The 27470-nt window shown below is 54.6% G+C and overlaps 1 protein-coding gene across 2 annotated transcripts in view; it reads right to left on the reverse strand.

Moving 5' to 3' along the window:
• Nucleotides 1-4977: 4977 nt before the first annotated feature.
• Nucleotides 4978-27470, reverse strand: part of LDLR (low density lipoprotein receptor) — a 34068-nt gene continuing 11575 nt past the window's right edge. For both annotated transcript variants that reach the window (XM_045774542.2, XM_045774541.2), the window contains exons 3-18: nucleotides 27019-27141; nucleotides 24709-25095; nucleotides 22646-22768; nucleotides 21229-21351; nucleotides 19149-19268; nucleotides 18562-18687; nucleotides 16799-16970; nucleotides 16478-16705; nucleotides 13641-13759; nucleotides 13203-13342; nucleotides 11993-12134; nucleotides 11724-11882; nucleotides 10883-11038; nucleotides 8665-8742; nucleotides 7314-7471; nucleotides 4978-6764 (exon numbers count right to left, since the gene is read on the reverse strand). In XM_045774542.2, coding sequence (XP_045630498.2) covers nucleotides 6729-6764; nucleotides 7314-7471; nucleotides 8665-8742; nucleotides 10883-11038; nucleotides 11724-11882; nucleotides 11993-12134; nucleotides 13203-13342; nucleotides 13641-13759; nucleotides 16478-16705; nucleotides 16799-16970; nucleotides 18562-18687; nucleotides 19149-19268; nucleotides 21229-21351; nucleotides 22646-22768; nucleotides 24709-25095; nucleotides 27019-27141 — 2390 coding nt within the window. In that variant the 3' untranslated portion in view covers nucleotides 4978-6728. The remainder of the gene's footprint in view (nucleotides 6765-7313; nucleotides 7472-8664; nucleotides 8743-10882; nucleotides 11039-11723; nucleotides 11883-11992; nucleotides 12135-13202; nucleotides 13343-13640; nucleotides 13760-16477; nucleotides 16706-16798; nucleotides 16971-18561; nucleotides 18688-19148; nucleotides 19269-21228; nucleotides 21352-22645; nucleotides 22769-24708; nucleotides 25096-27018; nucleotides 27142-27470) is intronic.

Genomic DNA, 27470 nt, shown 5'->3' on the forward strand with positions numbered 1-27470 from the left:
TCCCTCTAAGCAGTTGCTTTGCTTGGTTCTGGGAGGGGGCCAACGAGATTTTGGCCTGCTTGGAGATCGGTTTCCCCAAGAGGAAGAAGGTCCCTTCAGGGAGGCTATGTGAACCCAGGCGCAGAGTGGCCGTGTACCTCCGTCTACGCAGGCAGCCCCCCGGGACTGGCCCAAGGAGTGAGCAAGCGGGTAAGGAACGCGGCCTGGCGGGCGGGTTCAGGGAGGTGCCTGAGCCCACAGGGGCCTGGAGAGGCCCTGGCCCTCTGCATGCCTGCGCTCTGACTCACCGCCCGGGGCTGGCTGCATGCCTGGGACAGCCGGCAGGACAGCCTCAGGCCCACAGCCTCCAGTGTGCACCCCTACCCCCGCTCCTGTGCGGCCTTCCTCTGTGAGCCGCCCGGCACTGGTCACCAGCTCTTGAATTCTGGACGCTGGCCACAGGCCTGCTGAGTGTTTGGCCCAGCCCGGCCAAGGGAGAAGCGAGATTCGGGTCCCCAGGCCCGGGCAGTGGGGAGCCAGGTCCCTGCCCTTGTGCCCCTACCGCTGGGGCTGGACCCCCCTCCTCCTCCTGCACCCCGTCAGGGCCAGCGCGGGCCCAGCGCCATCCCAAGCCAGTAAAGAGTATTCATCTTATAGATGGGGTGCCAAGCATGGAACGGTCTGGTCACAGGACAGTGACACGGCTGGAGTCTGAACCCCCACAGTGGGGCTGTGGGGTCCGTGGAGGAGCCTCTCGGCTTCGCCGGTGAGAAACGGGCTCCGAGGTGGGGCCCTTTCTCAAGGTTCCCCGGGTAGAAAGAGGCCAAGCAATGACGAAACCACGCCTGTGTTGTTGGAACCGTACCGCTGACGTTCCAGATAAAGCCATCACGGAGAGGTGGCCGTGAGCCAGACATCCGAGTGCCCAGCTGACCTGGCTTGTAATTGGTGTTTCTGGGGAAAAGAGCCCAGGGAATGGTGCGGGAGAGCTCAGGCCCCCACACTGGGCAGTCGCTGGTCAAGTCCCAAGCTGGCTGCCCCCGAGGGGCCCACTCAGCTGCTTCCTCTAAACCCCCAGGCCTTTATCGCTGTGGGTGGGTCCACCCAGTGTCCCCCACCCGCAGGCCCGGAGTGAGCTGTGGTCAGAGCTCTTCCTAGTTTATAGATCAAGGGGCAGGCCGGCGCGTGTGCCTGGGGGCCGGGGGTTCAGGGGGCCAGGGCTGGATTCGAACCTCCGTGGTTGGATGTGAGGCCGTGGCCTGATCTCTCTGGACTGGCTGGGGAGGGGCCAGAAAGACCGGTTGCAGGGTGTCCTCATGACAGTGCTTGGGTTCCTGGGGACCCTCTGTGTGGTCCCAGGACCTCCCGCAGCCTCCCCGGCTGACTCAGAAATGTGGACTGGGCATCTGTGACCCGCCGGGCCACCCCCCAAATCAGGGAGCCATACTCCAGTGGAAGCCAAGACTAATGGGTCAAGAAGGAGGAAACTGAGTCACAGAGAGTACACCAGTTATTTGTGTTAAGTTCTCACAGCTGATGAGTGGCAGAGCCAGGGTTTGAAGTGGACTCAGAGTTTGGGCACTGAACTCCAGCTCTCAGTTAGTGATAAATGCTGTTGCTGTTGGGGGCTCTGTAGGAGGCCCTGGGGTGGAGGGGTCATTGGAGCCCAGACTTGAGCCCCCCAGGGGACAAAAGCGTGGGGACTGTGATTCAGGCAGAGGGAACAGCAAGGGCAAAGGTGGGAGTTCAGGGCTAGCAAAGCGGCCTGCGGGAACCGTGAGGCCTGAACCTTGAGGCAGGGGGCTTGATCCCACAGGGCCGGAAGTAGGGAGTGGTTGCTTGATCACGCTGGGCCTGTAGTCCCCAGTAAGATCCACAGAGGATTTCAGGTTCCAGGCAGGACAGGAGTTGGGGCCCAGGAAAAGGGAGCCTGATGACAGCCTTTTAGCACAGGCCACCTTGCAGTAGCCCCATGTTTCTAGGCGGCTGCTCTTGCTGTGAGCCCCCAAGCTCCCCCCTCCATCCCAGGCACAGCGTGGGAGCTAAGGCCGGGATAAACAGAGCAGCTGGGCCTGGGAGGGTGGGGCTCCAGTAGGAGGGAGCCCCTCCACTGAGGGCAGGAAGCAGGGCTGAAACCCGAGCTGCCTGGAGTGGGGGCTGGACCAGACCCAGGAGTCCCCAGGGCTGCCCCGCCTCCACCCCCCCCCAGCTGCCCCGCTCCGTGGGGTGGCTGATGTGACCAGGGCTCACCCACAGTCCGAGCCCTCAGCCTCTCCCTCATCCCTTCATCGGAGAATTCACTTCCTGGGGGGACTGAAGGAGGCACTGACCCCCACAGTGGGGGAGGGGCTGGCTGGGGAGGCTGCTGGGTGAGGGCAGCCCTCCCCTCTCCCCTCTCCCTTCTACCCCTCGGACCTGGGCTCAGCCCCCAGGCTCCAGCCTGACTCACCGCAGGCAGCTGTGGTTTGGGCTGCCGGGTGGGGGTGGGGGGGCAGCAGAGGACACGAGTTGGGGGTACCAAGCTTAGGGGAGCAGCTTCCTCCCACCGCCAACCCTGTCCTGGCCAGAGCTGCTGAGCGCTCCGAGCCAAGGAGGACAGGACTGCCAGGCCCCCACCCTGTCCCAAGCTGCAGAATGCCTCTACCCTGCACAACCAGCACCGTTGCCGTGCTCTGGGGCTGAGTCCACGGACCGGGGGGTCCGCCTTGGGGCCTTCCAATATGGCACCCTGTTCTGAGCCCTAAGAATCCATCCCCTCTACCCCTCGCAGTCAGTAGGGAAAGCCACAGGGTGGCAACTAGGTACCCCCCACCCCGGAGCCGCGGCAGCTGAGCCCAGTGACCCGAGCTTCCCCTTTCCCATCTGTGAAATGGGCGCTGGCTACTGTCCTCTCCTCAGGACCACACTGAGCAGATGAATTAATGCCTGAGAAGGGTTTGCTCCTATTTCCCTGCCACATGCAGGGGGAGCCAAGGAAGGATTTCAGTGACCAGTGCTTTAACAGAAAACAGCCAAAGCCAGATACCAGAAGCTTCCATCATCTCACGCGTGCCCTTGGCCAAGGGACCCCCCCCTCCCCCGTCCTGCCACCTTCCCCTGGAGGCATCCTCGGGTCACCTCCAGGCCCCTCCTGTTTGCCAAGCCATTTACGCTCATTTGCCCTGTTTGCCACGCGGCTGAGCATGGCATCAGTCAATCACACAATTATCGAGCGCCCGCGTGCGGGCCCTGGACGCTTCCTGTGCAGGCTGTTCAGTTTTCACCCCCAGAGGCATTTTGGAACCTTCCCAAGACAAAAGGCGGAAGGAAGGAAGGAAGTGCCACCCTGTGGACACAGAAAAGATAACAGGCCCTTAGCTCCTGGTGTCCCTCTCCAGGCATGCGCAGAGCCCCCGACACGCTCTGAGCCTGGGAGTGGGAATTAGCACTGGCCCCAGGTTCAGTTGGGGAAACTGAGGCTCTCGTGGGCCCGAGGTCACCCATCTCAACCTAGGTGGCCTGGCCCAGGTTGTGCTCCTTCCCACCCTACTGTCTGAGTCGCCCCCTCCCAACCTGTTCCTGCTCTCCCTCCCTTTGCCCTGTAAGGCAGGGGACCCCATTCCCCAGGTCCTGTTGTGTTCAGTCAACGGGGGCCGCTGGTGGGAGAGGGCACCAGGAGGAGGGGAGAAGCTGACTCTCCCTTTTTTCTGCTGTACACAGTGTCTCCTGGGAGGCTCCCACCAGCTCCTTCCTGGGTTCCAGGAACATCAGCCCTACCCTACACTGTTGCTTATTTCTGGCTGCCTCATTGTTCCCCGATTTGGTCTTTAAAAACATTACCAGTTAGTATTAAATTGTGTTCCAATATACATAACATCAAATTTACCATCTTAACCATATTTAAGCATCTAATTCAGGGGCATAAATACAATAACATGGTTGTGCAGCCATCGCCGTCATCTCCAGAACTTTCTCGTCTTCTCAAATTGAATCTCTGTCCCCACAGGACGCTATCTCCCCACCCCCCTCCCCCAGCCCTGGCGCCCATCATCTCCTTTCCCTAAGAATTTGACTTCTCTAGGGACCTAGAGTGGAATCCTAGAGTGCGAGGTGGTGTGTCATTACAGTTTGCCCCATTTGATCTTTTTACACGTAGTTCCCCATATTAAGTTCAGTCTGCTGAACTGCTGTGTTCTTGGCCACACCCCAACAGAGCCGCCTAGACTACTTGTGGTTTGATTTGCTGGGCTCAAGGAAGGGGGTCTCAATTGCCTACAGGTCCAGACTCCAGTAAAGCCGGGGTGCACAAAAGAATGGGGACGCACGTAGCCCAATGTTGCCACTACGGAACTTGAGAATTTGCCAGAACTCATGGTTATTTGGATTTGTGTTGTTAAATCTCTCGTTGTTTTATATCTTAGCAATTAATTTCATAGGTGTTTATCCTTTGTCTCTTCCTTTAAGAAAACCTCACATCAACCACTCCAGGAGCCCAAAGGGTTTGAAGGGAAGCTTCCTTCAGAAATCATGTGTTGATTGAACCAGGTGGGAAGGTCTCTGCCCCAGCCACTCTTCCCCCAGTTTATGCTTCTGGATTCAGCTCCAATGTCACCTCCTTAGAGAATCCTTCCCTGAGCCCTCCTGAAAGCAGTCCTCTCCCTGCCAGTCACTTCTCGGTCCCATTACCCTGTTTAAAATTCTTCTCTAATATTCTTCTAAAATATAGTCGTATCTATTTCCCCTTCTAAAATGTCAGCTCTTTGGGGGTAGACTCTTACTTCTTTTATTCACTGCAGTGTCCCACATGCCTAGACCGAGACCCGGCATACAACACAGGTGCCCAGCTGACGTTCGTTCTGTGAATGAGCCTGCAGATTTAGCAAAACCCCAATTCAGGGGTCCCGAGCTCTGGGGGAATGTTCCCCTTTCCCAGATCCATCGCCTGGGATGTCCCACCCACACACAGACGGAGGAGCCCACAAACCACAGGAAGAAAACAGTCCAGGTTTCGCCAAGCGGTTCATTTAAGAAATTTAATCGATCACAGTAAGACACTCAGGGTATAAAAACATTCTATACAGTGGTTTAAAAAGCGATACCCATCCCCCCCAAGCAACACACCATATATACAACACAGACACGATTCTCCTGAAGGGCTTTGCGCAAATCTTTGTACAAAAAGAAGAGGCGTCTCAGAGACGACTTCCCCCAAGGCAGAGCCCCCGGAGGGGGTCAGCAGTGCAGCAACCAGGGTTTGCAAAAATAAATAGATCTTTGTTTCATATATATGTGATAAATGTTTAACAAATATACAAAGTGCAAACATAACAAAAAAGCCCCCCCCACCCCATGATCTGTACAGGGGATTATTTACACGCTTTCACAGTTTCCTACGGGGTAGGCACAGTGTTGGGTGGTCATGCAGTGAGCAACGGGCAGGCCCTGGACATCAGGCAGGAAGCCACAGGGGGCTGCCTCTTCTCTCTTTGGTCGTAAATGTGACATGGATGATATTATCGGAAAGACGGTTTTGTTTAAGAAGTCCCATAAAATGACCAAGCCCAGGGGAGGTCTTACAGGGCTAAAATGCCATGCACATTTTCAGGGGACACCCGTCAACGACAGCTACCTTGCTGGGGAAATTAATGGCTTAGGGGCATCTGCATAGAAGCGGAAACACTAGTGGGATAGTCATGACGGCGGCCTTGAGGCGCCTGGTGGGGGAAGAGGCCCCGAGATCTCACATTCATCCACGCGGGCCCTGGCCCACCCGGGAGCCCATCCCAACCGGAACAGAAACCAGTGCAAAATAGTAATGTCAACTTTACACGAGATATAGCCCTGAACTAAAAAAAAAAAAAAAGTGCACGGGGACCCGGAGAGGGCTGGGGCAGGCACAGGGGCTGGGGTCCAGCCCACCACACCCAGACCACAGGATGCTCTTAGAGGCTGGAGGCCGCTGTCTTCACGCATCAGCTAAGTGGGTATCTCAGGCACTTAATAAATATTAAGGGCAACCGGTGGCTCAGGCTTACCCTGGGAATGGTGGAGGTTTTGGTGAATGAATGGGGGTCCCTTGGCCCCACCCCCGGGATGCTGGATTCGGCCAGGTCAAGATCGATGCCGGTGCTGGCATCAAGAGAGGGTACAGACCTCGCTTGGAAAACGCGAGTTTGATCCAGATCCGAGGGGTAGCAAAGCAAAAGCGAACTCTGGCTGTCCGGCAAGGGAGAGGGGAGTACGTTTACTCCTGAGTTTGGGGGCTCAGGCTAGGAGGTGGGGGTAGAGCAGCTACCCAGGACCTTGTGGGTAGGGCCTGCTCTCTCGAGTTCCAAGCCCCTTGCCTTCACTCCTGTGTCCCTCTGGCAGTCCCGCAAGGTGGGGAGAAGGGAGCAGTCCCTGGAGAGGGCAGAAATGCACCCTCCCCAGCTCATTCGGCCTTCTCTTCTCCACTGTTCATAGAGGAAGAAAGAAAAAAAAAAAAAATCCCAACCCAAACCCGTTGCGTGTGCGCCGTTAGAAGCCCGTTCTGCCTCCCAGACGAATAAATATATAGAACAAAGCTCTGGCAGGACAGGCCAAGCGGCTGCCGGTGCTAAGGCTGCGGCCGCCAGCGGTGCTTTGGGTTCACTTCTGATCTTTGCATGAGACGGGAGGGCGTCAAGGTCTCAGGAAGGGTTTGGGGCAGGTCAAGGGTCCGGGGAGAAAGTGTTCTTCCTGCCCGTGACTGGCAGCAGGTTCGGGGGAAGGACAGGACTTGAGGCGGCAGCTCACGCCACATCATCCTCCAGGCTGACCATCTGTCTCTGTCAACAGCAAGATAAACGCCGGAAGCGATCAGTCCAACGCTCCGTAAACATGGCCAGTGGCCACCCACACCTCCCTCCCTCCTGGTCCACCCGGGGGGCCGGCCCCCCCATCACTGGCCTGGACCCACACAGCAGCCTCCGCCCTGCTGCTCTTGGGGCTCCCGACCTTGGCCCCAGTCTTTCCCCTGACAGCCACCAGAGGGCGCCCGTGAGCCCCAAGTCAGGCCAAGCCCAGAACCCTCTGCAGGGCTCCCATCTTGTTAGAGCACAGCCACGGTCCTCCCGGAGGCACCCAGGCCCTGCTCCAGGGGCCTGGTCCCTTCCCTTCCCTTGGCTCCTCCCTCGACACCCCAATTTTCAGCTGCAGCCACACCAGCCTCCGGGCCTAGGCAAGCCTGCTCCAGCCTCCTCATCTAAGCTCTCCCTCCCCACTCCCAGCCCCCACTGGCTTTTTTTTTTTTCCTCTTTTCTTGATGCTGCCCCCCCCACCCGCCCCGAAAAGGGCTCCGGAGGGTCCCCGCGTCCTGGGCGGGCCGGGGCTCTCACCGAAGGGTAGGTGTAGCCGTCCTGGCTGTAGCAGATGTGGACCTCGTCCTCCGTGGTCTTCTGGTACACGGGGTTGTCGAAGTTGATGCTGTTGACGCTCTTGAGCCGCCAGTTCTTCCAGAGGAGGAAGGTCCCGAAACACAGCAGGATGAGCAGTACTGCGGGGGACATGGCCGGTCAGGAGGCCGCCCTGCCGGCCGCCCAGCTCAGCCCCCCGGGTGACACGGCCCGCAGACTCCTGGCCTTTTGACCTATACAGGGTTTTTTTGTTCTGAATTCGAAGCCATACTTGTCCACTGGGGGAGAAAACCTACCTAAGTGCATAACAAGTCTCTAACTCGAAGCCCACGGCGACCCCCTCGCCCCAGAAACACCCCACTGGGGTTGACGCGTCCAGGCTTCCTCTGAGTCACCACATGCGGGGCCTGCCCTCTCTATCGGCGGGGCCAACGCTCTTTTCCTCTGTCCGGGTGCTCTTTGCCTCGTTTCTAGTGGCCCTGGGGTGGCGTTCCCAGACCCTCCTCGATCCGGGGGACAGCCAAGGGCCCACCCAGCCCAGATTTGTAAAAAATTCTGGCCAAGGGGGTGCCTGGGTGGCTCAGTCAGTTAAACGTCTGCCTTGGGCTCAGGTCATGATCCCAGGACTTGGGGACTCCCCAAATCGGGCTCCCTGCTCAGCAGGGAGACCGCTTCTCCCTCTGCCCCTCCCCCTGCTCCTTCTCTCTCTCTTGCTGTCAAATCAATCTTCAAAAATAAATTAAAAAAAAAATTCTGGCGAGGGCTCAGAGGGTGGGAGAGACTCAGGCTCCATTGAGAAAACCTGGGGGGGATGCCACCTTTGGGCACCTGGCGGGGAGACGAGCGCCCCACTGCCATGTCGGTCCACTCACAGCCAGGCGACTGTAAGGCACTAACGTGGTCTCCGAGAGCGGGCTGGGTGTTGAGGGACACCTCGAAAGGATTTGCTCAGAAAAGGAAAAACGGCGGGGGGGAGGCAGAACTCCCCGAACTCCCCCTGCAAGAGAGCCGTTCGCCAGGAGGCGTCCCTCAGGCGGCGTGAGGTCTTCCCTGCAGCTCCTGTCCCTGCACACAGGGACGCGCCCCCTGCCCCAGCTGAGCACCAGCGCTCGCTCGGAGCGGGTGGGAGGCTTCGGCCTCGTCCAGCTGCGGCCCCAGGGCCCACAAGCGGCCTTGGCACACAGCAGGCACTCAACTGTATTGGTTGAGTGAATGAAGCCAGAAAGGGGGCCGCCCCAAGCCTGGAAGAAAAGGCAGACCGGCCCAGCTCGTGGGGCAAGGCGGTCATCCTGCAGGAAGCCGGGGTTGGGGTGGGCCTGGCCGGCAGGCTTACCAATGGGCAGGATGACGTACAGAGCCCCCACGCTCCTCGGCTTCTCCTCGTCTCCTCTGCTGGCAGCATCGCCCAGGGCTGCACAGGCAAAAGGACAAAGCAAGGCTCAGATCCACGGGGAGGGCCAGGGAAACATGGCAGGTGTATGACAACGCCACACACAGAAATGCCTGACGCCTCCTAGTGCCCTTAAATGTTCAAGGGAGGGGAGCCCGGATGGCGCAGTCGGTTAAGCACTGGGACGCTTGATTTCGGCTCAGGTCCTGATCTCAGGATCATGAGATCAAGCCCCGTGTCGGGCTGCATGCTCAGCATGGAGTCTGCTTGGGATTCTCTCCCTCTCCCCTTGCCCCTCCCCCTGCTTGCACACACACACTCTAATAAATAAATCTTAAAAAAAAAAAAGGTTCAAAGGAACTTGGAGCATCTCCCAGGTTTGAGAGGCATTACGCTGGGGCCTTATTCATTAGCAGTCAGGGCCATGGGACTCGGAGCAGATTTAAGAGAGCTGCTTAGCCAAGTGTTACGAGGCTCTGGGGAAGAGGCCCCCCGTCTTTGAGACAAAAGCCTGCAGGTACATTCCCAGCAGCTGGTGAGGTCACTGGTGGAGTTTCTCATCCTGGTTCTGCATTTGATGGAAACGAGACAGGTCTGGGCGGGTCGGCAGCCCCCCGACTCCGTAACGTTCAGCGATTCCAGGGCCGGCGTGGACTGTACCAAAGCGCCACAGTCCTGTGTCAGTCCACAGTTCATCAATACTGGGGAGACCTCATTACCTAAGCACACGTGTGCACCTGCGCCCTGTGAGGGCCCCATGCAAACCAAAGTTTCAAGTCCTCCAAACAGGCAGACAGGCCGGGGGGACTGAGGAGCCACACCTGGGCCACGGGACGCAGGTGAGCAGTGACGGACATCAGTTATATTCAAACCCACCTGGGTTTGAATTCTACTGGCTGTTGTGTGTGTAGAGAGTTTATACTGACTTTTTTACATTTGCACATATTTAAGAAAACTTCTTAACAAAAAAAACTCAAGGCAGCAGCAAGGTCCTTGAGAAATTTTTCCCTTAAAAGGGCTCCTTTGCCCAAAGTGAGAAGCCCTGGGTGGGCCCGTCTGGGAAATGGGTTTTCAAGTAGTGGCTCCCCCCGCACCCCCTGCAGCAAAAAGGTTTCCTAGCCTCCCTCAACCACAGCAATTCCTGCTTTACCTTATTTATGGTTGGACATAAGCTTCAGTTACTCTGAGGGGCAAAAAATGTCTGAAACTTGCTGATGTGCCCCCCTCCCCGCCTTTTTTTTCTGGCTAGAAAAATCTATGAGCTCCATTTTTCTGGCCGCTCAAATTCCAGGGCTAGCGCCCTCTGGTGGGCAAAGAGATGAATGGCGGGTCTCCCATGAATTCACGGAGAGCCCCGCTGTGACCTTCCGGAGCCCAGGCCACCTTCTGGATACCCAGCTCTGAACTTCTGGAGCCCAGGCGGGGCTGAGGAGAGGCAGGCACTCACCGCTAGCACAAAACTTAAAAGTCTGTCCCCACACCCCCTTGCCAAAAAAACCTTAGTAACTGAGTAATATTTCGATGTGTTATTTTTTAAAGAAATAAACATGAAGGCCGATACCTCATGATAACAAAGTGTCAGACTTTTAGGAAGACAGGCTCTGTCTCCGCACTTGCCTGACCCTGCCTCACTGGGACCCTGGCTCTGATCAAACTATATTTACACGACCAGGTGTTCGGCCCACGGCCCATAATTTGGTGAATTATTTGAAAAAAATTACGCAGTAAAATAGGATGTAAGCCCTGGGTTTTTGGTGCCCCCTCCGATGCTGCCCTGAACAGCACCTCACCCGCCTCACCCCAGCCCTTGCCCTGCTGGGCAGACACCTGAAAGCAGGTCATCGAATGGGCCTTCATAACATTTCAGGCTCCCCGGCCTCGGCTCGGGACGACTCTGGGATAAGCCTCCGCCACGCACTCCAGCACTCCACACGCCGGGGCCCACGCAATCCCCCCGCCACCAGGAGGTGGGCAGGCGCTGTTATCAGTCCCATTTTATAGATCAGGAAACAGAGGCTTCTGGGATGCACAGGCCACGTCAGGAGTGCAGGGGCAAAGCCTAAACCCACTCTATCCCTGCCCCAAGATCCTCTTGGCCTCTGAAGGGCCTGTCTGGATGCTTGAGCTATAAACCAGGGGCCAGGGCGGTCCCCGCTTTTACCGTGCTGGGACATCGTCACCGTCTCTGCCGTGGTGAACTCAGGGCTGGCCGCGGGCCACGGGCTGGCTGTGTGCTTTGTCTCCACGGCTGTGGAGCGGACCGTCGGCCTGACTGTGACCGTGGAGGTACCCCGGGTGGTCGTTCCAGGTTCCGCCCCTGAAAAAAGAAACATTTCCTGAGGGCCCTGCTGCTTGTGACAATGGTAAGTGGTACATGCCGTTGACCAAAAAGATATAACTGAAAACAGGCGCCTGTGTGGCTCAGTCGGCTAAGCGTCTGCCTTCAGCTCAGGGCAGGATCCCAGGGTCGTGGGATCGAGCCCTGCGTTGGGCTCCCTGCTCAGTGGGGAGTCTGCTTCTCCCTCTCCCTCTGCCTCTCTAATTGTGCTCTCTAATAAATAAATAAAGCCTTAAAAAAAAAAAAACCTGAAAACAACTGAAACACACGAATGTCTATGTTGTTATTATTTGTTGTAGTTCGAAAGGGAGATTCACAAGTATTACAGACACACTGGCCCCAAACCAAGACTTTCTCTGAGGATGAGAAAAGTTGAACAGGGGGTCATCTCCTCACTCGATGCCCATGTCTAAAATCAGTCACCTCGCAAGGGGGCCAGGAGAGAGTAAACCAGACATCAAAGGTGAACAGCGTGTGTTTAAATGCCTGGCACAGAGCTCATGTGTCCCGCATGACAAAGGCAAACTACGGTTACCCCTACAATGGCCCCCAGGAGCCTCAGTCTCCCACTGGACAGATGAGCAAAGAGATCGGCAAGGTCAAGTTGCAGGACTAAGCCACAAGGGTGGCAGAAGAGGGACGCTCGCCCAAGCAGGCTGCTTACCTCTACCTGTGAGGCAGCTCCTCATGTCCTTGGCCAGCAGCATGCCATCAGGGCAGGCACAGGTGAACTTGGGCGAGTGGGGGTTGATCTGTGGGGCCGGGAGACACAGGTACTGGCAGCCACCGTTGCGGAGGGTGGTCCTCTCACACCAGTTCACCCCTGAGGTGGAAGAGGCAGGGAGTTAGGGGAAGAACCAGGATAGAAAATTCTAGAAAATTCCAGAACACCAGCAGGGAAGTGGAGGGGGGAGGTGGTCGCCCCATCTTTACCTCTTGGCTGTGTGAGGTTGTGAAAAAGGACAATGTCCTCTGGAGACAACAGGTTTTCTGCCACCAAATTAATGTCTGAGCCTGTGAGACGGTTGGCACTGAAAATGGCTTCGTTGATGATGTCTGTCCAAAATATTTTATCCTATGTGGGCATTAAAGAAGATAGCAGATGCCATTAATCGAGGGCACAGGACATAAGAATTTCTGGGAGGAAGCAGTACTGCGTGGTACGAGCCTCATTTCTTTCCTTTCTTTTTAAAAAAATTTTTAATTTTGTAAAATATACATGATCTAAATTCGACCATCTTAATCCTTTTTAAGTGTTTTCTGTGGCATTAGGTACATTCACGTTGGTGTGCAACCATCACCACCATCCATGTCCAGAACTTTCCATCTCCCCAAACTGAGACTCTGTCTCCAGGAAACACTGACTCCCGTCCCAGCCCCTGACTCCCACCATCTACTTCCTGTCTCTGTGGACCACGCTCCTCCAGGGACCTCACAGAAGTGGGATCAGAGAGGATTCATCGTCCTGTGTCTGGCTTAGTTCCCTCCAGCTTCCTCCATGTTGTGTGTGTTAGAAGTTCCTCCCTGTTTCCTGAATCGCATTCCGCTGTATAGATACACATTTTGTTTAGCCCTTCATCTCTGACGGTTGCTTCCATCTCTTGGCTGCTGTGACTCACGCTGTCTGAACGAGGGTGCACGAATGTAACAATGTTTCCCCCTTTCCCAACTGCGGTTGGCCCCCTTTCCTCTCTGTAGGGCGGTTAGCAGCCTCCTAGACCTCTACCCACGAGGTACCAAATACAACAACCAGAAAGTCTCCAGAAAGTACCAAATGTCCCCTGGGCCTCAGGATGGCCTCTAAGTGAGAACCGCTGCTTTAAGACTCTTAGGGTGAGAGGGGCGCCAGGCTGGCTCAGTCCAGGGGAGCCTGTGACTCTTCATCTCAGAGTCGTGAGTCTGATCCCCGTGTCGGGGGTAGAGTTTACTTAAAAACAAAAACAAAAACACCTCTTTCGAGGAGAAGAAAATGGAAATAACTTCCATTCTCTAAGTTGGTCCTGGCTTGAATGAGCCAGACCACGTGGGTTGACCCGTCAGCACGAGCACTTAGGCCTCGCACGTGAGTTGCGCTCAGTAACCAGCACTCAGATGTGAGTTCCCTCGAGCACCAAAGGAGCAAGCCCTGGCTCCCGGCCCCCACCTCGAAGATGGCCAAGGAGAAGGGGTGCGCCAGCTTTTTCTTGTCCTCCAAAACGGTCTTCCGGTTCCCGCCGTTGACATCAATGCTGGAGATGGAGTGGAGCTTGGAGTCAACCCAGTAGAGGCGGCCACCAGAAAGATCTAGAACCCACAGGTGGATAAGGAAGAGATCACACGCCGATGCCAGAGGGGCCGGGGCCTGGGCGCTCCACTCTCCCCAGGAAGGAGCCCCCCCCAAGGACCTGGCAGAGAGGTGCCCCTAAAAGCAGCCCCAACTGCACACCTCCCTGTGTGAGGCCAAACCCCACGCTGGTGTGGTTTAGTGTCAGGTTACAAAAAACTCAGGAAGCCGCATCTCCTTCCTCAGGTGCAGCCTGGCCACTCCCTCCTCTCCTCCAGACAGTGCCTGACCCCAGAGACCCAGGTCCCAAGGACATACCCAGGGTGATGCCATTGGGCCACTGGATGTCTTCCGTGACGAGCGAGTAAACGTCAACACCGTTCAGACCCCCCTTCTTGATCTCGGCAGGGGTTCCCCAATCCGTCCAGTACATGAAGCTGGGGGGCGAGCGGCAAGAACAGCAGGACGTCAGCCGGGGAGGCTCCCGTCTACCCCAAAGAGCAGCTCCCAGCTGAGGCAGCCAGGCCAGGAATTGTTAAGACATCCTCCCAAAGAGACCTCGCACTGGTTTCTTCTGCTACCCTAGCGCATGCAAACTGGTGAGGCCTGGCAGGATTTTAGAACCTTCGAGAACAAAGGGAGATTTTTTTATTCCAATGTCTGGACTGAGGCCCTTAATTTGCACCCTCGACAGTGATTTCTGAAGGCTTTTATACATTTTTTTCTTTTCTTGGCAAGTTTTGTTTTTGCTTTGATTTTAAAAAATTTTTTAATTGTGGTAAAACACATAAAACATAAAAGTTACCATCTTAACTACTGTTAAGTGTCCAGTTCGGTGACGTTAAGTACACATACACTGTCATGCAACCATCACCACCATCCATCTCCAGAACTCTTCCATCGCCCCAGACTGGAACTCTGACCGCACGAAGCACCAGCTCCTCATTCGCCTCCCCTGACCCCTGGCTCCCGCCACTCGGCTCCCCGTCTCCATGAATGGGACCCCACTAGGGACCTCATGTAAGGGCGCTCATACAGCACTTGTCCTTTCGTGCCTGGCTGCTTGCGCTCCGGATAACGGCCTCGAGGTTCATCCGTGTCGCAGCAGGTGCGAGGAGGTCCTTCCTTTATAAGACTGACTACAGTTCTGCCCGTGGCTAGACCGCATTCGGTTTACCCTTCAGCCATCGAGGGACGCTCGGGCTGCTTCGGGCCCCGGCTGCTGTGAACACGGGGCTGCAAACACCTGTTCGCATCTGCATTCGCTACACTTGGACGTGGGTCTCCGATGGCTTTTAAGCCTCTGAAGAGATGCTCAAACTCACTCACAACCAGCCACTTACAAATACACTGAAAGCCCCCCTCCCCACTGCGACTGGCAAAGACCTGCTGTTGACCGTGAGCGAGACGGGCGCGCGGGGGCGCTAATGGAGGCCGGGTTTCACAAAGCAGGTTTTCAAAGGCAATTTGATGCTCCCTCCACGCACGTACCCTCGGACCTAGTAACCCAACTTCTAGAATGAGGAATCTAGAATTGACAATCCTGCAGAGAAATTGCAAGTGACTCGCCTTTGAAGGTATTCAAAGGTATTTGCAGCCTCTTTGTGTGAGGCAGGGGGAAAACTTAATTTCCAAGCGCTGGATACAAAGTAAATCATGGCTCATCCAGTCAACAGGGAATGAGCCCCATATGCCAAATGACAGAGCCAAGGGGAGAACAGGGTCCAAGAGGGCAATCCTATGCTACTCTACCTGGGGGGAAAAGAAACACAACAGTAGACACCACACACCCACCCATGATTTGTATCTAAGGGGTTATTTCTGCGAGCCTCTCTCTTTCTTGGCAGCTGGGGGGCTAAATTCATTCAACCGAGTGTCCCTCTACCAAACGAGAATGTTTGTGGGCCCAGGCCCACCTTCAACTCAGGGTCTGTCCCATGTGAGTCATGCTCGTCTCAAAAGTTCCCTTTTGGGGCACCTGGGTGGCTCGGTTGGTTAAGCGTCTGCCTTGGGCTCAGGTCATGATCCCTCGGTCCTGGGATCACACAGCAGAGAGCCTGCTTCTCCCTCTCCCTCTGCCTCTCCCCTCCTCTTGTGCTGTTAATCTCTCTCTCTCTCAAATAGATAAAATCTTAAAAAAAAGTTCCCTTTCCTTCTGATGATTGCCACCAGGACAGGCTGCCTGTCCAGAATTGTGAAATTCCACGGGCAGATATGGTGTAATGGGTTCGGGACACGGGGCGGGGAGATGCCTTCCGTCAGGGGACACAGGTCCCTGCGGGCCCCAGAGCTGCTGAGTCAGCCATGGGCCGTGCAAACCCCCGCCCCGGGGGCTCGGCGGGGTGGTGACCTTTACTCCCTGTGGCATCCTCCCCGAAACTTCCCTTGGATCTGAGCGTTTTTTACCTTCCTCCAGTCCAATCCTGGCACAGGATTCTCTGCCATAAAATACTAAATCAGAACTTAAATAACTATTAATTTCTAATACCAATTTAAATCCATATTTTAATTTCTGGTCTTTGTTTTTTGTTATTGTTTCGTTTTCGTTTTTTAAGTAGACTCCATGCCCAGCGCAGAGCTCAACACAGGACTTGAACTCACGACCTTGGGATCAGGAGCTGAGCAGAGATCAAGAATCAGACATTTGGGGCGCCTGGGTGGCACAGCGGTTAAGCATCTGCCTTCGGCTCAGGGCGTGATCCTGGCATTCTGACATCGAGCCCCACATCAGGCTCCTCCGCTATGAGCCTGCTTCTTCCTCTCCCACTCCCCCTGCTTGTGTTCCCTCTCTTGCTGGCTGTCTCTATCTCTGTCGAATAAATAAATAAAATCTTAAAAAAAAAAAAAAAAAAAAGAATCAGACATTTAACCGACTGAGCCGCCCAGGCGCCTCCCTGATTTTGGGTTCTTACCCTGAGCGCACTTTTCAGGGTCCACTTGTATCTTAGCAGACATCAAGAGGGATCAACAAAGGGCATGTGAGGAAGGACCACCCTTCTAGGTCCTATTCTTTCCTGACAGCAAGGGCCTCTGTGGCTGGGGACAGCCCCAAGATCACGGAGACCAGTCCAGCTCAGGCGCACGCCTTCCCCCAGTCTGAGTCCTAACCAGTTCTCGAACCCCACCTCTGCAGTTCGTTCCGTCTGAGTACCCACCCATGCACGGGGTCCACCACGATGGCACGCGGCTTGGAGCCTTTCTCCTTGAAGAGCGTCTTTCTCTTCACGCCCTTGGTGTCTGCCACAGAGACAGTGCCCAGGACGGAGTCTGTCCAGTATATGTTGCTGTGGATCCAGTCCACTGCCAGCCCGTCGGGGGCCTGGAGGTCCTCGCTGATGACGGTGTCATAGGAGGAGAAGCTGGGGGCTCTGTCGATTTGGGTACTGTCGGGGGAGGGGGGAAGATGGAGAGGAGAGCGTCAGTGCGAGGGGCCGAGTTCACCTGGGGTCGGGGCTGGGAGCGGCTCCGAGGCTCACCTGTAAATCTTCCTCTGGGACAGGTCAGACCAGTAGATTCTGTTGCGGGCCACCTCCGTGTCTAGGGCGACGACGTTCTTCAGGTTCGGGATGAGGCTGGTGTATTCGCTGCGGTCCAGGGTCATCTTCCGCACCTCGTGGCGGTTGGTGAAAAAGAGGTAGGCGATATTGCCTGGGGACGCAGGGAGGATGCTCAGGGGAGCAGAAGGGACCCTGACTCCTGCTTGTCACCCTCTGGGGTCCGGCTAAACCGGAGGAGACACTCAGGATGGGGTGGAAAATGCCTCGCTGGCGCATTAACCGTGTGGTTCTGATGCTCTGACATCCTGGGCCTTGCAGAGCCCGAAGGGACAGCCCCTCCCAGGGCCGGCCCTCTCCCTCTGCCTCTTGAGGGACCCTGGTGCTTCCCCAGGGGGCCCCAGGGCTGCCACGCTCCCCCTCCTCCTGGGAACTGTAACAACCGATCTTTTCAGTGGTGGTCGTTTCCTGCTGGGTTGGCCCCACCATACGTGAATGGAAGTAAAACCCCCATTAAAAATAAAACCTACACTGGGGCCCCAGCATTTTCCATCGTGGAACATAAAGATGAAGAAACGTTCATGGTTAAGGTATACAGAGCTACTCCTTAGGGCAGGAAATTCTGAGTGCTTTTCATATTCCGTTTTCCCTCATTGATCCTCACACCCCTATGGGGCCAGAGCTGTCGTCAAACTCTCTCGTTATATACAAGGTGCCTGAAGCTCAGAGAGGGGAAGTGACGAGCCCAAGGTCACACCAGCTGGCAAGTGGCAGAGCTGGGATTCAAACCCAGGCTGCCCCGACTCTGGGGGCTGTGCTGTAACCATGACACCAATATTCACCAACAAGCTGACCGTGTGTACAACTGACCTCGAATAGCCCTTCCCACGACACCACGCGCACCCCTGGGAGGGTGTCTGTATAGACACCGGCCCCAACAGGTTGGAACCAAAGTGAAACCTCAAACCCTGGGGGGGTTTCAAGAACTCAGTCCCCAGTTTTCCCCAGAACGGGGAAACGCATGGGGCTGTGACAGAGGGCGGCCAACGAACAGTCACAAAAGGGACAACAACAGGGGAGAAGCCTTCAAGGCTCAAAGAGACCCTTGAGGAAACGGAAGACGATCTAAAATATTTCTGCAAACTTGTCCCTCATGGGAATCACACCGGAGGGCGGAGCGGACACAAAGCAAAGGGAGTTTGGCCCACTGGTCGACTCCTCAAACACATGGGATCCCCTCACTTCGGGGCTTCGGAGAATCAGTGCCCGGCTGCGGGGCTCGTCTTCAGTTTAGGTAGAAAAGAAACCGCGATTCCTGCGGTTTGGTCTTCTTATGAGCAATTGATTATAGCTTGGTCTCTCTTAAGGGAATGTTTGCTTTTTGGGTATAAGTCCCTCTAAGTGAATAAGAACAGCTGGTTGTGGGGGGGGCCTTCAGGCACAGCCTTTCAACCTCTTGTTCCCTGAAGCCACTGGGGGGCCTGGGGGCTGCAAACCGGATCTCCTGCCAATTGATCTGGGTCAGCAGGGAGGCAGGACCCGGACGGGCAGCCTCCTGGCAAGTTCCTGACAGGGCTGCTCACCATCTGCCAGAGGTCTCTGGAGGACACAGTCTGCCACCACCACCACCCCCCGCCCCGGCCCCAGCAGTCTTTGGAGTGGATGCAAAGGTCACATGACGAAACTCCCCCCTGCACCTGCTCTTGGCTCCGGCCCCACCCCCATCGGCCCCGCCCGGTGCTCACCCACAGCCTTGCAGGCTTTGGTGTGGGGGTCCAGCTGGAAGCCCTCCTCACAGTCGCACTTGTAGCTGCCCTCGAGGTTCACGCACAGCTGGCTGCACACGTCGGGATCCTGACACTCATCAATATCTGCAAGTCGGGACACAGGGACTTGGGGTGCCGATGGAGTGATGGGCTCCCACCGAAAGCCATGCCTCCCGATGGCACATGGGGACAGCCGAGGCCCTCTGGGGAAGACCTCCAGAGCCAGGGTCTTGGTGACCAGCAGGTTCAGAAATAAAAACACGGAAACAGCCAAGCATCGTCTCCAACAATGACCCTGACCTCACCGTTCGCCCCAGGGGTGCAGCCCACAGGGCGAAGCTGCGTCAGCCGAGATTTCTTTTGTAATTATTAACCCCAAAGGCAAGAACCGAGTGCTCCTCGAGGGCTGGGCCTGCGCTGGATGTCCCAGGCATCCGGCACCTCATTAAAGCCTCCTAACAGGCCCGTGAGGTCAGCACCGCTTTCGTGCCCACTGAACAGGTGGGGAAACTGAGGCACCGAGGGTCTGGCCACCCCAGGAGCAGAAAGGGCTGAGGAGGAATCACCTTCGCATCTTCGCTGGTCCACCAGCTGGAAGCCCTCAGGGCACAAACACTCATAGCCCATCTTGAGGTCGTTGCAGATGTGGGAGCAGCCGCCCTTGTTGTCCAGACACTCGTTGGTCCCTGTGGTGGTGGTGGGGGGGGCTGGTCACACTCAGGTCATCGGCACCCCTGCACCATCTCATCACCCTCATCATGATGGCCACGACTCAGGGACCAGTGAACTATCACATCCCCGAAGAGGACGTCACAGAACCCCTGTCACGTGCAGCACCAGGAGGGAACCTGGAGGCCATTCCGCTGAGTGAACCACGAGGGGCACAGAAGGACAAATACTGTAGGATTCACCCATAGGAGGTCCCCAGTGGAGTCAAATTCAGAGACAGGAAGTAGATGGCCGGTGCCAGGGGTGGGGGAGGGGATGCGGAGGCAGCGTTTCTTGGGGCAGAGGTTCCGTCTAGGAAGATGAGAAAGTTCTGGAGACGGACAGTGGGGATGGCTGTACGACCATGTGAGTCTGCTTAATGCCGCTGAACTGGACACTTAAAAATGGCCAAGACGGTAAATCCTATGGTTTCTTTCTTTCTTTCTTTCTTTCCTTCCTTTCTTTCTTTTTTTTTGTAAAACACATTTGAAAATGTTCTTGATTATAAAAACTAAAAAATCATGTTCCACAGTTGCAGGTCCTAACTCCCAGCAAGCACACGGGTATCTGAACCACAGCTGTGGAAACTGAGGCACGGCCAGGCTCCAAGACTCGCCCAAGATCACAGCGCTGGACCAGACCCGGGGTGCCGGCACCCATGCCCCGGCTCTCCCTACAGGGCGGTGGCCCATGCCAGCCTACCCTCTGTTCTTGCGTGGCCCCAAAGCTAAGAATGCTTTTTACATTTTTAAATAGTTGAAAAGAAAAATAAGAATCAAAAGAAAAAGTATTTCGTGCCACGTGAAAGGTTCAAACATTGATGAGGGAACGGAAGGCAAGCTGAGGACAAAGCAGAAGCTGACGCCCTGCAAACCCCCCCCCCAGGATGTATGTGACATTCCTCAGGCACTCCTGGCTGCCCTAAAGGACAAAGAAATAGTCCTTACTACCTACAGCCCATTGACAAGTCCTTGAAATAGGCACGGTGACATTCCTCTAGGAACTCAGCTGCCTCCATGTTAATACTTTGCTAAGGGCAAAAGGCAGTCCTAGCCTGACCCCCTCCCCTCCACCAAGATCCTGTAAGTCTACTTTAACCTATAAAAATTCCTTTGGAAACGTCCTTTATCTCTACCCCCCCCCCAGATACATGTTGGCAATCATCCCCCAAGCATATGGCCCACCGATAGACATCTGACGGGTCTCGTGACTCAGGTTTTATTAGACGGTAATAAATGACCTTTTCCCAACAACAGCTAGCCCCCTCAAGGTCCTGGAAAACTTGCTTCCAAAATTCCTTAGAGACTTACGCTATCCCTAACCCCCTCCCAACTTGAGGGTATATAATGGGCCACTCCTCACAACCCCGGGGGCAGCAGCTCTTTCTGCCCACGGGTCCTGTCCCCGTGCTTTAATAAACCACCATTTTGCACCAAAGACGCCTCAAGAATTCTTTCTCGGTCGTCAGCTCCGGACTGCACCCCACAACCTCACCTGCACCTCATCAACATCAGTGTCCCTAACTGGGTTTGCTTGGAGCTCGGCCACACGCGATCACGCTCGTGTGCATTCGTAAGCGATTTTCCTGCTCAACGGTCCTGTTGAACAGCTGCGACAGACCTTACAGCTGGTCAAGTCCAAAATATTTGCATGGCCACAGGATAGAGAGCACAGCTGAAACTTTACAAGCATCGCAACAGCCAATCCCCAGCAGCCCCAGGATGTTGAACCCTTACTGTCCCATCCTACAGATGTGAACACTGAGGCTCGGAAGCAAAGCTGCTCCTCCCCTAGGACCCCCATGTCTGTGTTGCCGCAGAGCTAAAGCACTCATGGGCATGGGTGGGCAGGAGACTTGCAGCCCCACAGCACCCACGTCTGGGTCCCAGCCCCAGCTCCCCATAAGTCCGAGAGCCACCTGCACCCCGGGGGGCTTACCGCACTCCTTCAGGGGCTCGTCCGACCAGTCCCGACAGTCCCTGATCGAGTTGCACACTTTGTCCAGCGTGATGCATTCGCCGCTGTGGCACTTGAACTTGTTGGGGCCCTCGCACAGCGTCACTAAGAGCCAAAGAGGACGGTCAGGCGCTTCTGAGACGCAAGAGCCCACTTACTGCTCTTTATTCATATAATAGCTTATTCACATAAGAGGATATGTAAGTGTATTCATAATGATGTACTTTAACATCATGGAAATAAACACTTAAAAATGGTAAAGATGGGGGGCGCCTGGGTGGCTCAGTCATTAAACGTCGGCCTTCGGCTCAGGGCATGATCCTGGCATTCTGAGATCGAGCCCCACATCAGGCTCCTCTGCTGGGAGCCTGCTTCTTCCTCTCCCACTCCCCCTGCTTGTGTTCCCTCTCTCGCTGGCTCTCTCTCTGTCAAATAAATAAATAAAATCTTTAGAAAAAAAAAATCGGAAAGATAGTAATTATTTTTTCTTATATGTCGTTTACCACAGTTGTTAAAAAGTGCATTATCAGAATTTAACTTCTTGTTCAAAAAAGTTTGTTTCAGGGAGCGCCTGGGTGGCTTAGGTGGTTAAACGTCTGACTCTGGATTTCGGTTCAGGTCATGATCTCATGGTCGTCAGATCGAGCCCCACGTCCGGACGTGGAGCCTGCTTAAAATTCTCTAGCTCCCTCTCCCTCCTCCTCCCCATACACTCTCTCTCTCAAAATAAATACATAAAATCTTTAAGAATTTAAAGATGGCTCAGTCAGTGAAGCGTCTGCCTTCAGCTAGGGTCATGATTCCAGAGTCCTGGGATCAAGCCCCACATCAGGCTCCCTGCTGAGCACGGAGCCTGCTTCTTCCTCTCCCCCTACTCGTCCTCTGTCTTTCGCTCTCTCCCTCCCAATAAATAAAATCTTTAAAAAAAAATCTTTAAGAATAAAAAATAAAAAAATAAAAGCAGTATCCTTATGTTCCATGATTTTACCACAATTAAAACAATTTTTAAATGAATGCTGCTGATAAACAATTGGGTTGCTTCTAGTGTTTTGCTGTTAGGCCGGTGCTGTTCCACATGTTCCGGAGCCCGTCTCCCGGTTACAGGTTCGAGTTTCTCCTGGGGTCATTCCCAGGAGTAGAAGTGTCACTCTGTAAGCACAGGAAAGTGCTTTACGTGGAGTCGTACAGTCTCCACGTACAGTCGTACGTGGAGTCAAACGAACGTTACCTCTGAGCTCAAAGACAGGAGCCCTGCACACTTTGGCCTCATTAAATCTCACAGTCCTGAGATAGATGCTCTCGTGACACATGTCAGAGAAATGGCAGCGAGGTTCAGGGAGGGCAAGCAACTTGCCCGAGGACACACAGTGGGTACAGGGCTGCCCCGAGAGGAGCTCACCGTTGATGCAGCCGAGCTCGTCGCTCATGTCCTTACAGTCATTCTCCCTGTTGCACTGCCGGCTGCCGTGGATACAGGTCCCATCCGAGCACTGGAACTCATCAGGCCGGCACGTGGCCACAGCTGGGAAAGACAGGACACATGTTGGGTTTTCTCAAGGAGCAGCGAAGAGAACAAACTAGCACCTTCGAAGCAGCAATTTCCTGGCTGCCTCGGGCATCAGGGACAGCACATCACAGGAAAGATTTTAGAGGTGAAAAAACATGCCCCACCACCTCCATGAGCAGGAGACAGGGGCTCATCCATTTTACCTGCTTCTCACCTGGGGAAAAACTCCCCAGGTACACCTGTCTTCATATTCTAAATTTTAGCCAATGTAGTTTTCTTTCTTTTCTTTTTTTAAGGTGTGTGGGGGGGGAGGGCAGAGGGGGAGAGAGGATCTTAAGCAGGCTCCATGCCCAGCACGGAGCCCAACACGGGGCTCGATCTCACAAGCCTGAGACCAAGAGCTGAGCCGAAATCAAAAGTCGCTTAACCGACCAAGTCACCCAGGTGCCCCTAACCGTTGTAGCATTGGGTTTTCCTTCATGGTAGTAAGTACTTTTTTCCTCAATGAAGAAGAATCCCAGAAAATTATTACTAAAGTCACAGGACAAAGTATGGAAAATAAGAAAGTTGGGGGAAGCACCCTAACACATCCACTGAGTTTTCCTGGAGTTTTCTCCAATCTTTCCACATACGCATTTTTGAGAACATGTAATTTTAAGATTTTCAGTCATCTCTCCCCCAACGTGGGGCTTGAACTCACAACCCTGAGATCAAGAATCACACTCTCTACTGATGGAGGCGGCCAGGTGTCCTTAGAACGCATAATTTGCGGGGTGCCTGGGCGGCTCAGTTGTTAGGCATCTGTCTTTGGTTCAGGTCATGATCCCTGGGTCCTAAGATCGAGGCCCACATCGGGCTCCCTGCTCGGTGGGGAGTCTGCTTCTCCCTCTCCCGCTCCCCCTGCTTGTGCTCCCTGTCAAACGAACAAACGAACGAATGAATAAATAAATAATAATAAAAGAGTGGGGGAAGCCTGCTCAAGTTATGAGAATTAAGTGAGTTTGTGCTGAGTTTTAGTACAAATTGTATACAAAGTCATCCATTATTTTAAAATGTGACTTTCAGGGGTGCCTGGCAACTCAGTCAGAAGAACGTGCAACTCTTGATCTCGGGGTTGTGAGTTCGAGCCCCACACTGGGTGGAGAGATTACTGGGGAAAAAAAAAGTCACTTTTTTTTTTTTTTAAAGTGACTTTTAAAAAGTCTAATTCCATCTAGACAGAGATTACAATTCTGTGAAAAGAGCGCACAGGGGCAAAGTTACCAAAGAATCAGGGACATGAAAACATGTTCTAGGTTCACAGCAGCTCTACACCGCTGGCTTTGAGGTGACACCCCCCCCCCACCCCCAGGAAGCACTGACGCCAGGCCAGGGTCTGGGCACAGTCCTTTATCTCCACGGTCTCCAACACAGGAGCCACTCACCACGCGTGGCTACTTAACTGCCAACTCGCGAAAGTGCAATAAACCCGAACATTCCAGTCTCCGCTTGCACTAGCGACCCTGGGTAGCAGTTATCGCACTGGGCAGTGCAGAGGTGGGAGGTGTCCACCGCCCCCAGAAAGTTCGATGGGGTGGTGCTGGACTCCAGTGAAGGCCAATGCTCTTGCCCCATTCTATGGGGGAGGAGAACACAATGCAGTGACATTGAGTCCTTGGCCGGAGGTGACCCGCCAGGCCCGGCGCCAGGATCCTTTCTGGACGAAAATACTACTGCAGCTTGCCACCTGCTCCTCTGGTCAAGAGAAGAGGTGAGCTACGTAGGCTAGTTAGAGACAGGGTCCCCTTTCACGGAGGCTTTCTCCTCCACGTGATCAGGAGCACTGGAAGAAACACGGAATGAGACTGAAATCCCCACGGTGGGCCTCGACAGTGTTTAAGCACTGAAAGGCCGACCTGTCCCACCCCCAGGGGAGCACAGGGACAGGGGCGAGGACCCCCGCATGGTGGCCTTACTGCAGTTCTCCTCGTCGGACTTGTCCTTGCAGTCAGGGCCGCCGTCACAGCGCCAGCTGGAGTGGATGCATTCGCCGCTCCGGCAGTAGAATTCGAGGGACGAGCAAGGGCCATTGTCCTGTTGGGGGGCTGACGTGTTGCGGCCCCCACAGCGTTGCGGCCACTCATCTGAGCCATCCTTGCAGTCGGGGTCGCCGTCACAAGCCCACAGCTCGGGGATGCAGGCAGAGTTGTTGCACTGGAAGCTGGAGGGGCCGCAGGTGGGCACGGGGCAGGACGCCTCGTCGGACCCGTCCAAACAGTCCCGATCCGAATCACAGACGAAATCCAGGGCGATGCACTTCCCATCCTGGCAGCGGAACTCATTCTGGGCGCACGTTCTGGGCACTGCAGGGATGGACGGGAGAAGACAAGCCGGTCAGAGAGCCCCCACTTCTCACTAGCAGCCCGTTCCACAGATGAGGACACGGAGTCCCGGAGAAGCCAGACCTCGGCGAGAGACCCTGGAGAGGCAGCCAGGATGGTGGTCAGGGGCCCTGGACAGGAACCCCTGCCAGCATCAGCCTCCCCAGCCTGCTCCTGTGGCCCCTCTGTGCCTGTTTCCTCATCTGCACATGGGCCCAGCCCAAGGGAAGTACTATTAAAGCGTTTGCTGTTATTAAAAGAAACGCCCCCCAAGATGTGGTAATTATGTGATGTCATGGAGGTGCTGGCTAACACAACAGTGGTGGTCACTTTGCTATGTGTGTGTGTATTAAATCATCAGCTACTCTATTTTTTTGGAGAGAGAGTCTACACACGAGGGGGGCGGCAGGGGCAGAGGGAGAGGGAGAGAATCTTAGGCAGACTCCATGCCCAGCACAGCGAACCGGGGTTCGGTATCACGATCCTGAGATCATGACCTGAGACGAAACCAAGAGTTGGATGCTCATCTGACTGAGCCACCCAGGTGCCCCCACCAAAAAAATGTTTTTAAAGTGGTCCGGGTGGCGGGGCGCCTGGGTGGCTCAGTCGGTTAACGGTTGGTTGAGTGTCCGACTGTTGATTTCGGCTCAGGTCATGAACTTGTGGTGGTGGGATCGAGCCCCACGCCGGGCTCTGCGCTCAGCTCAGAGTCTGCTCTGGATACTCTCTCCCTCTCCCTCCCCTCGCACTCTCTCAAATAAATAAATAAAATTTTTAGGGAAAAAAAAGAGAAATCGGCAACTTTAACAAAAATTTTGGGCTTTTTATGGGGTGCCTGGGTGTCTCGGTCGTTAAGCATCGCCTTAGGCTCAGGGCGTGATCCCGGCGTTCTGGGATCGAGCCCCACATCAGGCTCCTCCGCTATGAGCCTGCTTCTTCCTCTCCCACTCCCCCTGCTTGGGTTCCCTCTCTCGCTGGCTGTCTCTCTCTGTCAAATAAATAAAATCTAAAAAAAAAACAAACTTTTTTTTGTTTTTTAAAATTCTTTCCCCCATCTACTCTTTAAACTTAATGTTTAAACTTAATGTTGTATTTCAATTATATTGCAATAAACCTAGAAGGAAAAAAAACGTACATGGAAAAAGAACAACAATCCACTTTATTTCTAAATGTTCCCAGACGAGGTTGTTCATCAGATAATCACTAATCCAGGTTAGACACGCATTTCTCAAGTGAATGTATGAGAATGCTTGTGTGTTTTTTTTTTTTTTAATATCATGGATTTTTATATTTTCTGAACTTGAAGATCTGACATTATCTTAATTAGTTATTTAGATTTTTCCTGGTTATTTTTCTCAGAGCCTTACTCCATTAAAAGGACAAAACAAAACTACACCATTTAATAACTAACACTGAAGAGCCACGTCAGACCCCCAGCCCTCCGGAGTGCCTCCCACTCCAGGACGCGGGGCCCTGTTTCTTCCCAGAATCCGCAACTTGGTGACGCTCTCCTCTTCTCGGTGGTCAGCTGAATGATAGGTCGAGGTCAGCGAACACCTACTGTGTGCTCAGCCTCCCGGGGTGGCTGGGGGTGGTCACAGGGGCTCACCAGAGCACGTGCCATGTGGTTGGGGGCGGGGACACTTGGCAAGGACAGCCTCAGTGAGTTTGCTGACGACTGTAAGAGGTAGAACCGACCCTATCGCCTGCGATGCCTCCTGGGCGAGGTGGGGTTCAAACAGTACGAGGGAGCTTGGGGGGAGCTTCCAGGAGATGGAGCCCACCGCAGACCCCAGAGCAGCCAATCCGCAGCTCTGCTGGGGCACCAACTCTAACTGCAGCCCAGGACCAGGGGGGAACCAGGAGGGGCCAGCGCGGGGCTGCCCGGGGAGGGAGCACACTTACGACAGCCTTGCTCGTCGGAGCCGTTCTCGCAGTCCACCTGGCCGTCACATCGCCAGGGCTGAGGGATGCAGCGGTTGACACGGCCGCCACAGCTGAAGTCCCCAGACTTGCAGGTGACAGACACTGTGGGAGAAACCCGACTGAGCCTTCTCTCAGAGGGAAGCCCGCTCTGACTCCCCAGCCCCAGCTTTGCAGAGCAAAAACACAGTTTTCAGAAAGAAGGTCCAAGCCCACATTTCTGGGTGAAAATGAAAGACAGCTAATGGAACTTGTTAAAAAAAAAAATTAGACACGAAGCGATGAAAAGGTTTGGAAGGACAGAGGTGATGGTTGCATAGCACCGTGACCATATTATTACTACTGAACTGATTCCATTAAAACGGTTAATTTTACGTTATGTGAATTTCACCTCATTTTTTTTTTTTTAAGCTGTTAAGGTTCCAGAAATATCT

This window comes from Ursus americanus, chromosome 14 (genome assembly GCF_024610735.1).
Source record: "Ursus americanus isolate L20-20 chromosome 14, mUrsAme1.1.p, whole genome shotgun sequence".
In the NCBI taxonomy this organism is placed as follows: Eukaryota; Metazoa; Chordata; class Mammalia; order Carnivora; family Ursidae; genus Ursus; species Ursus americanus.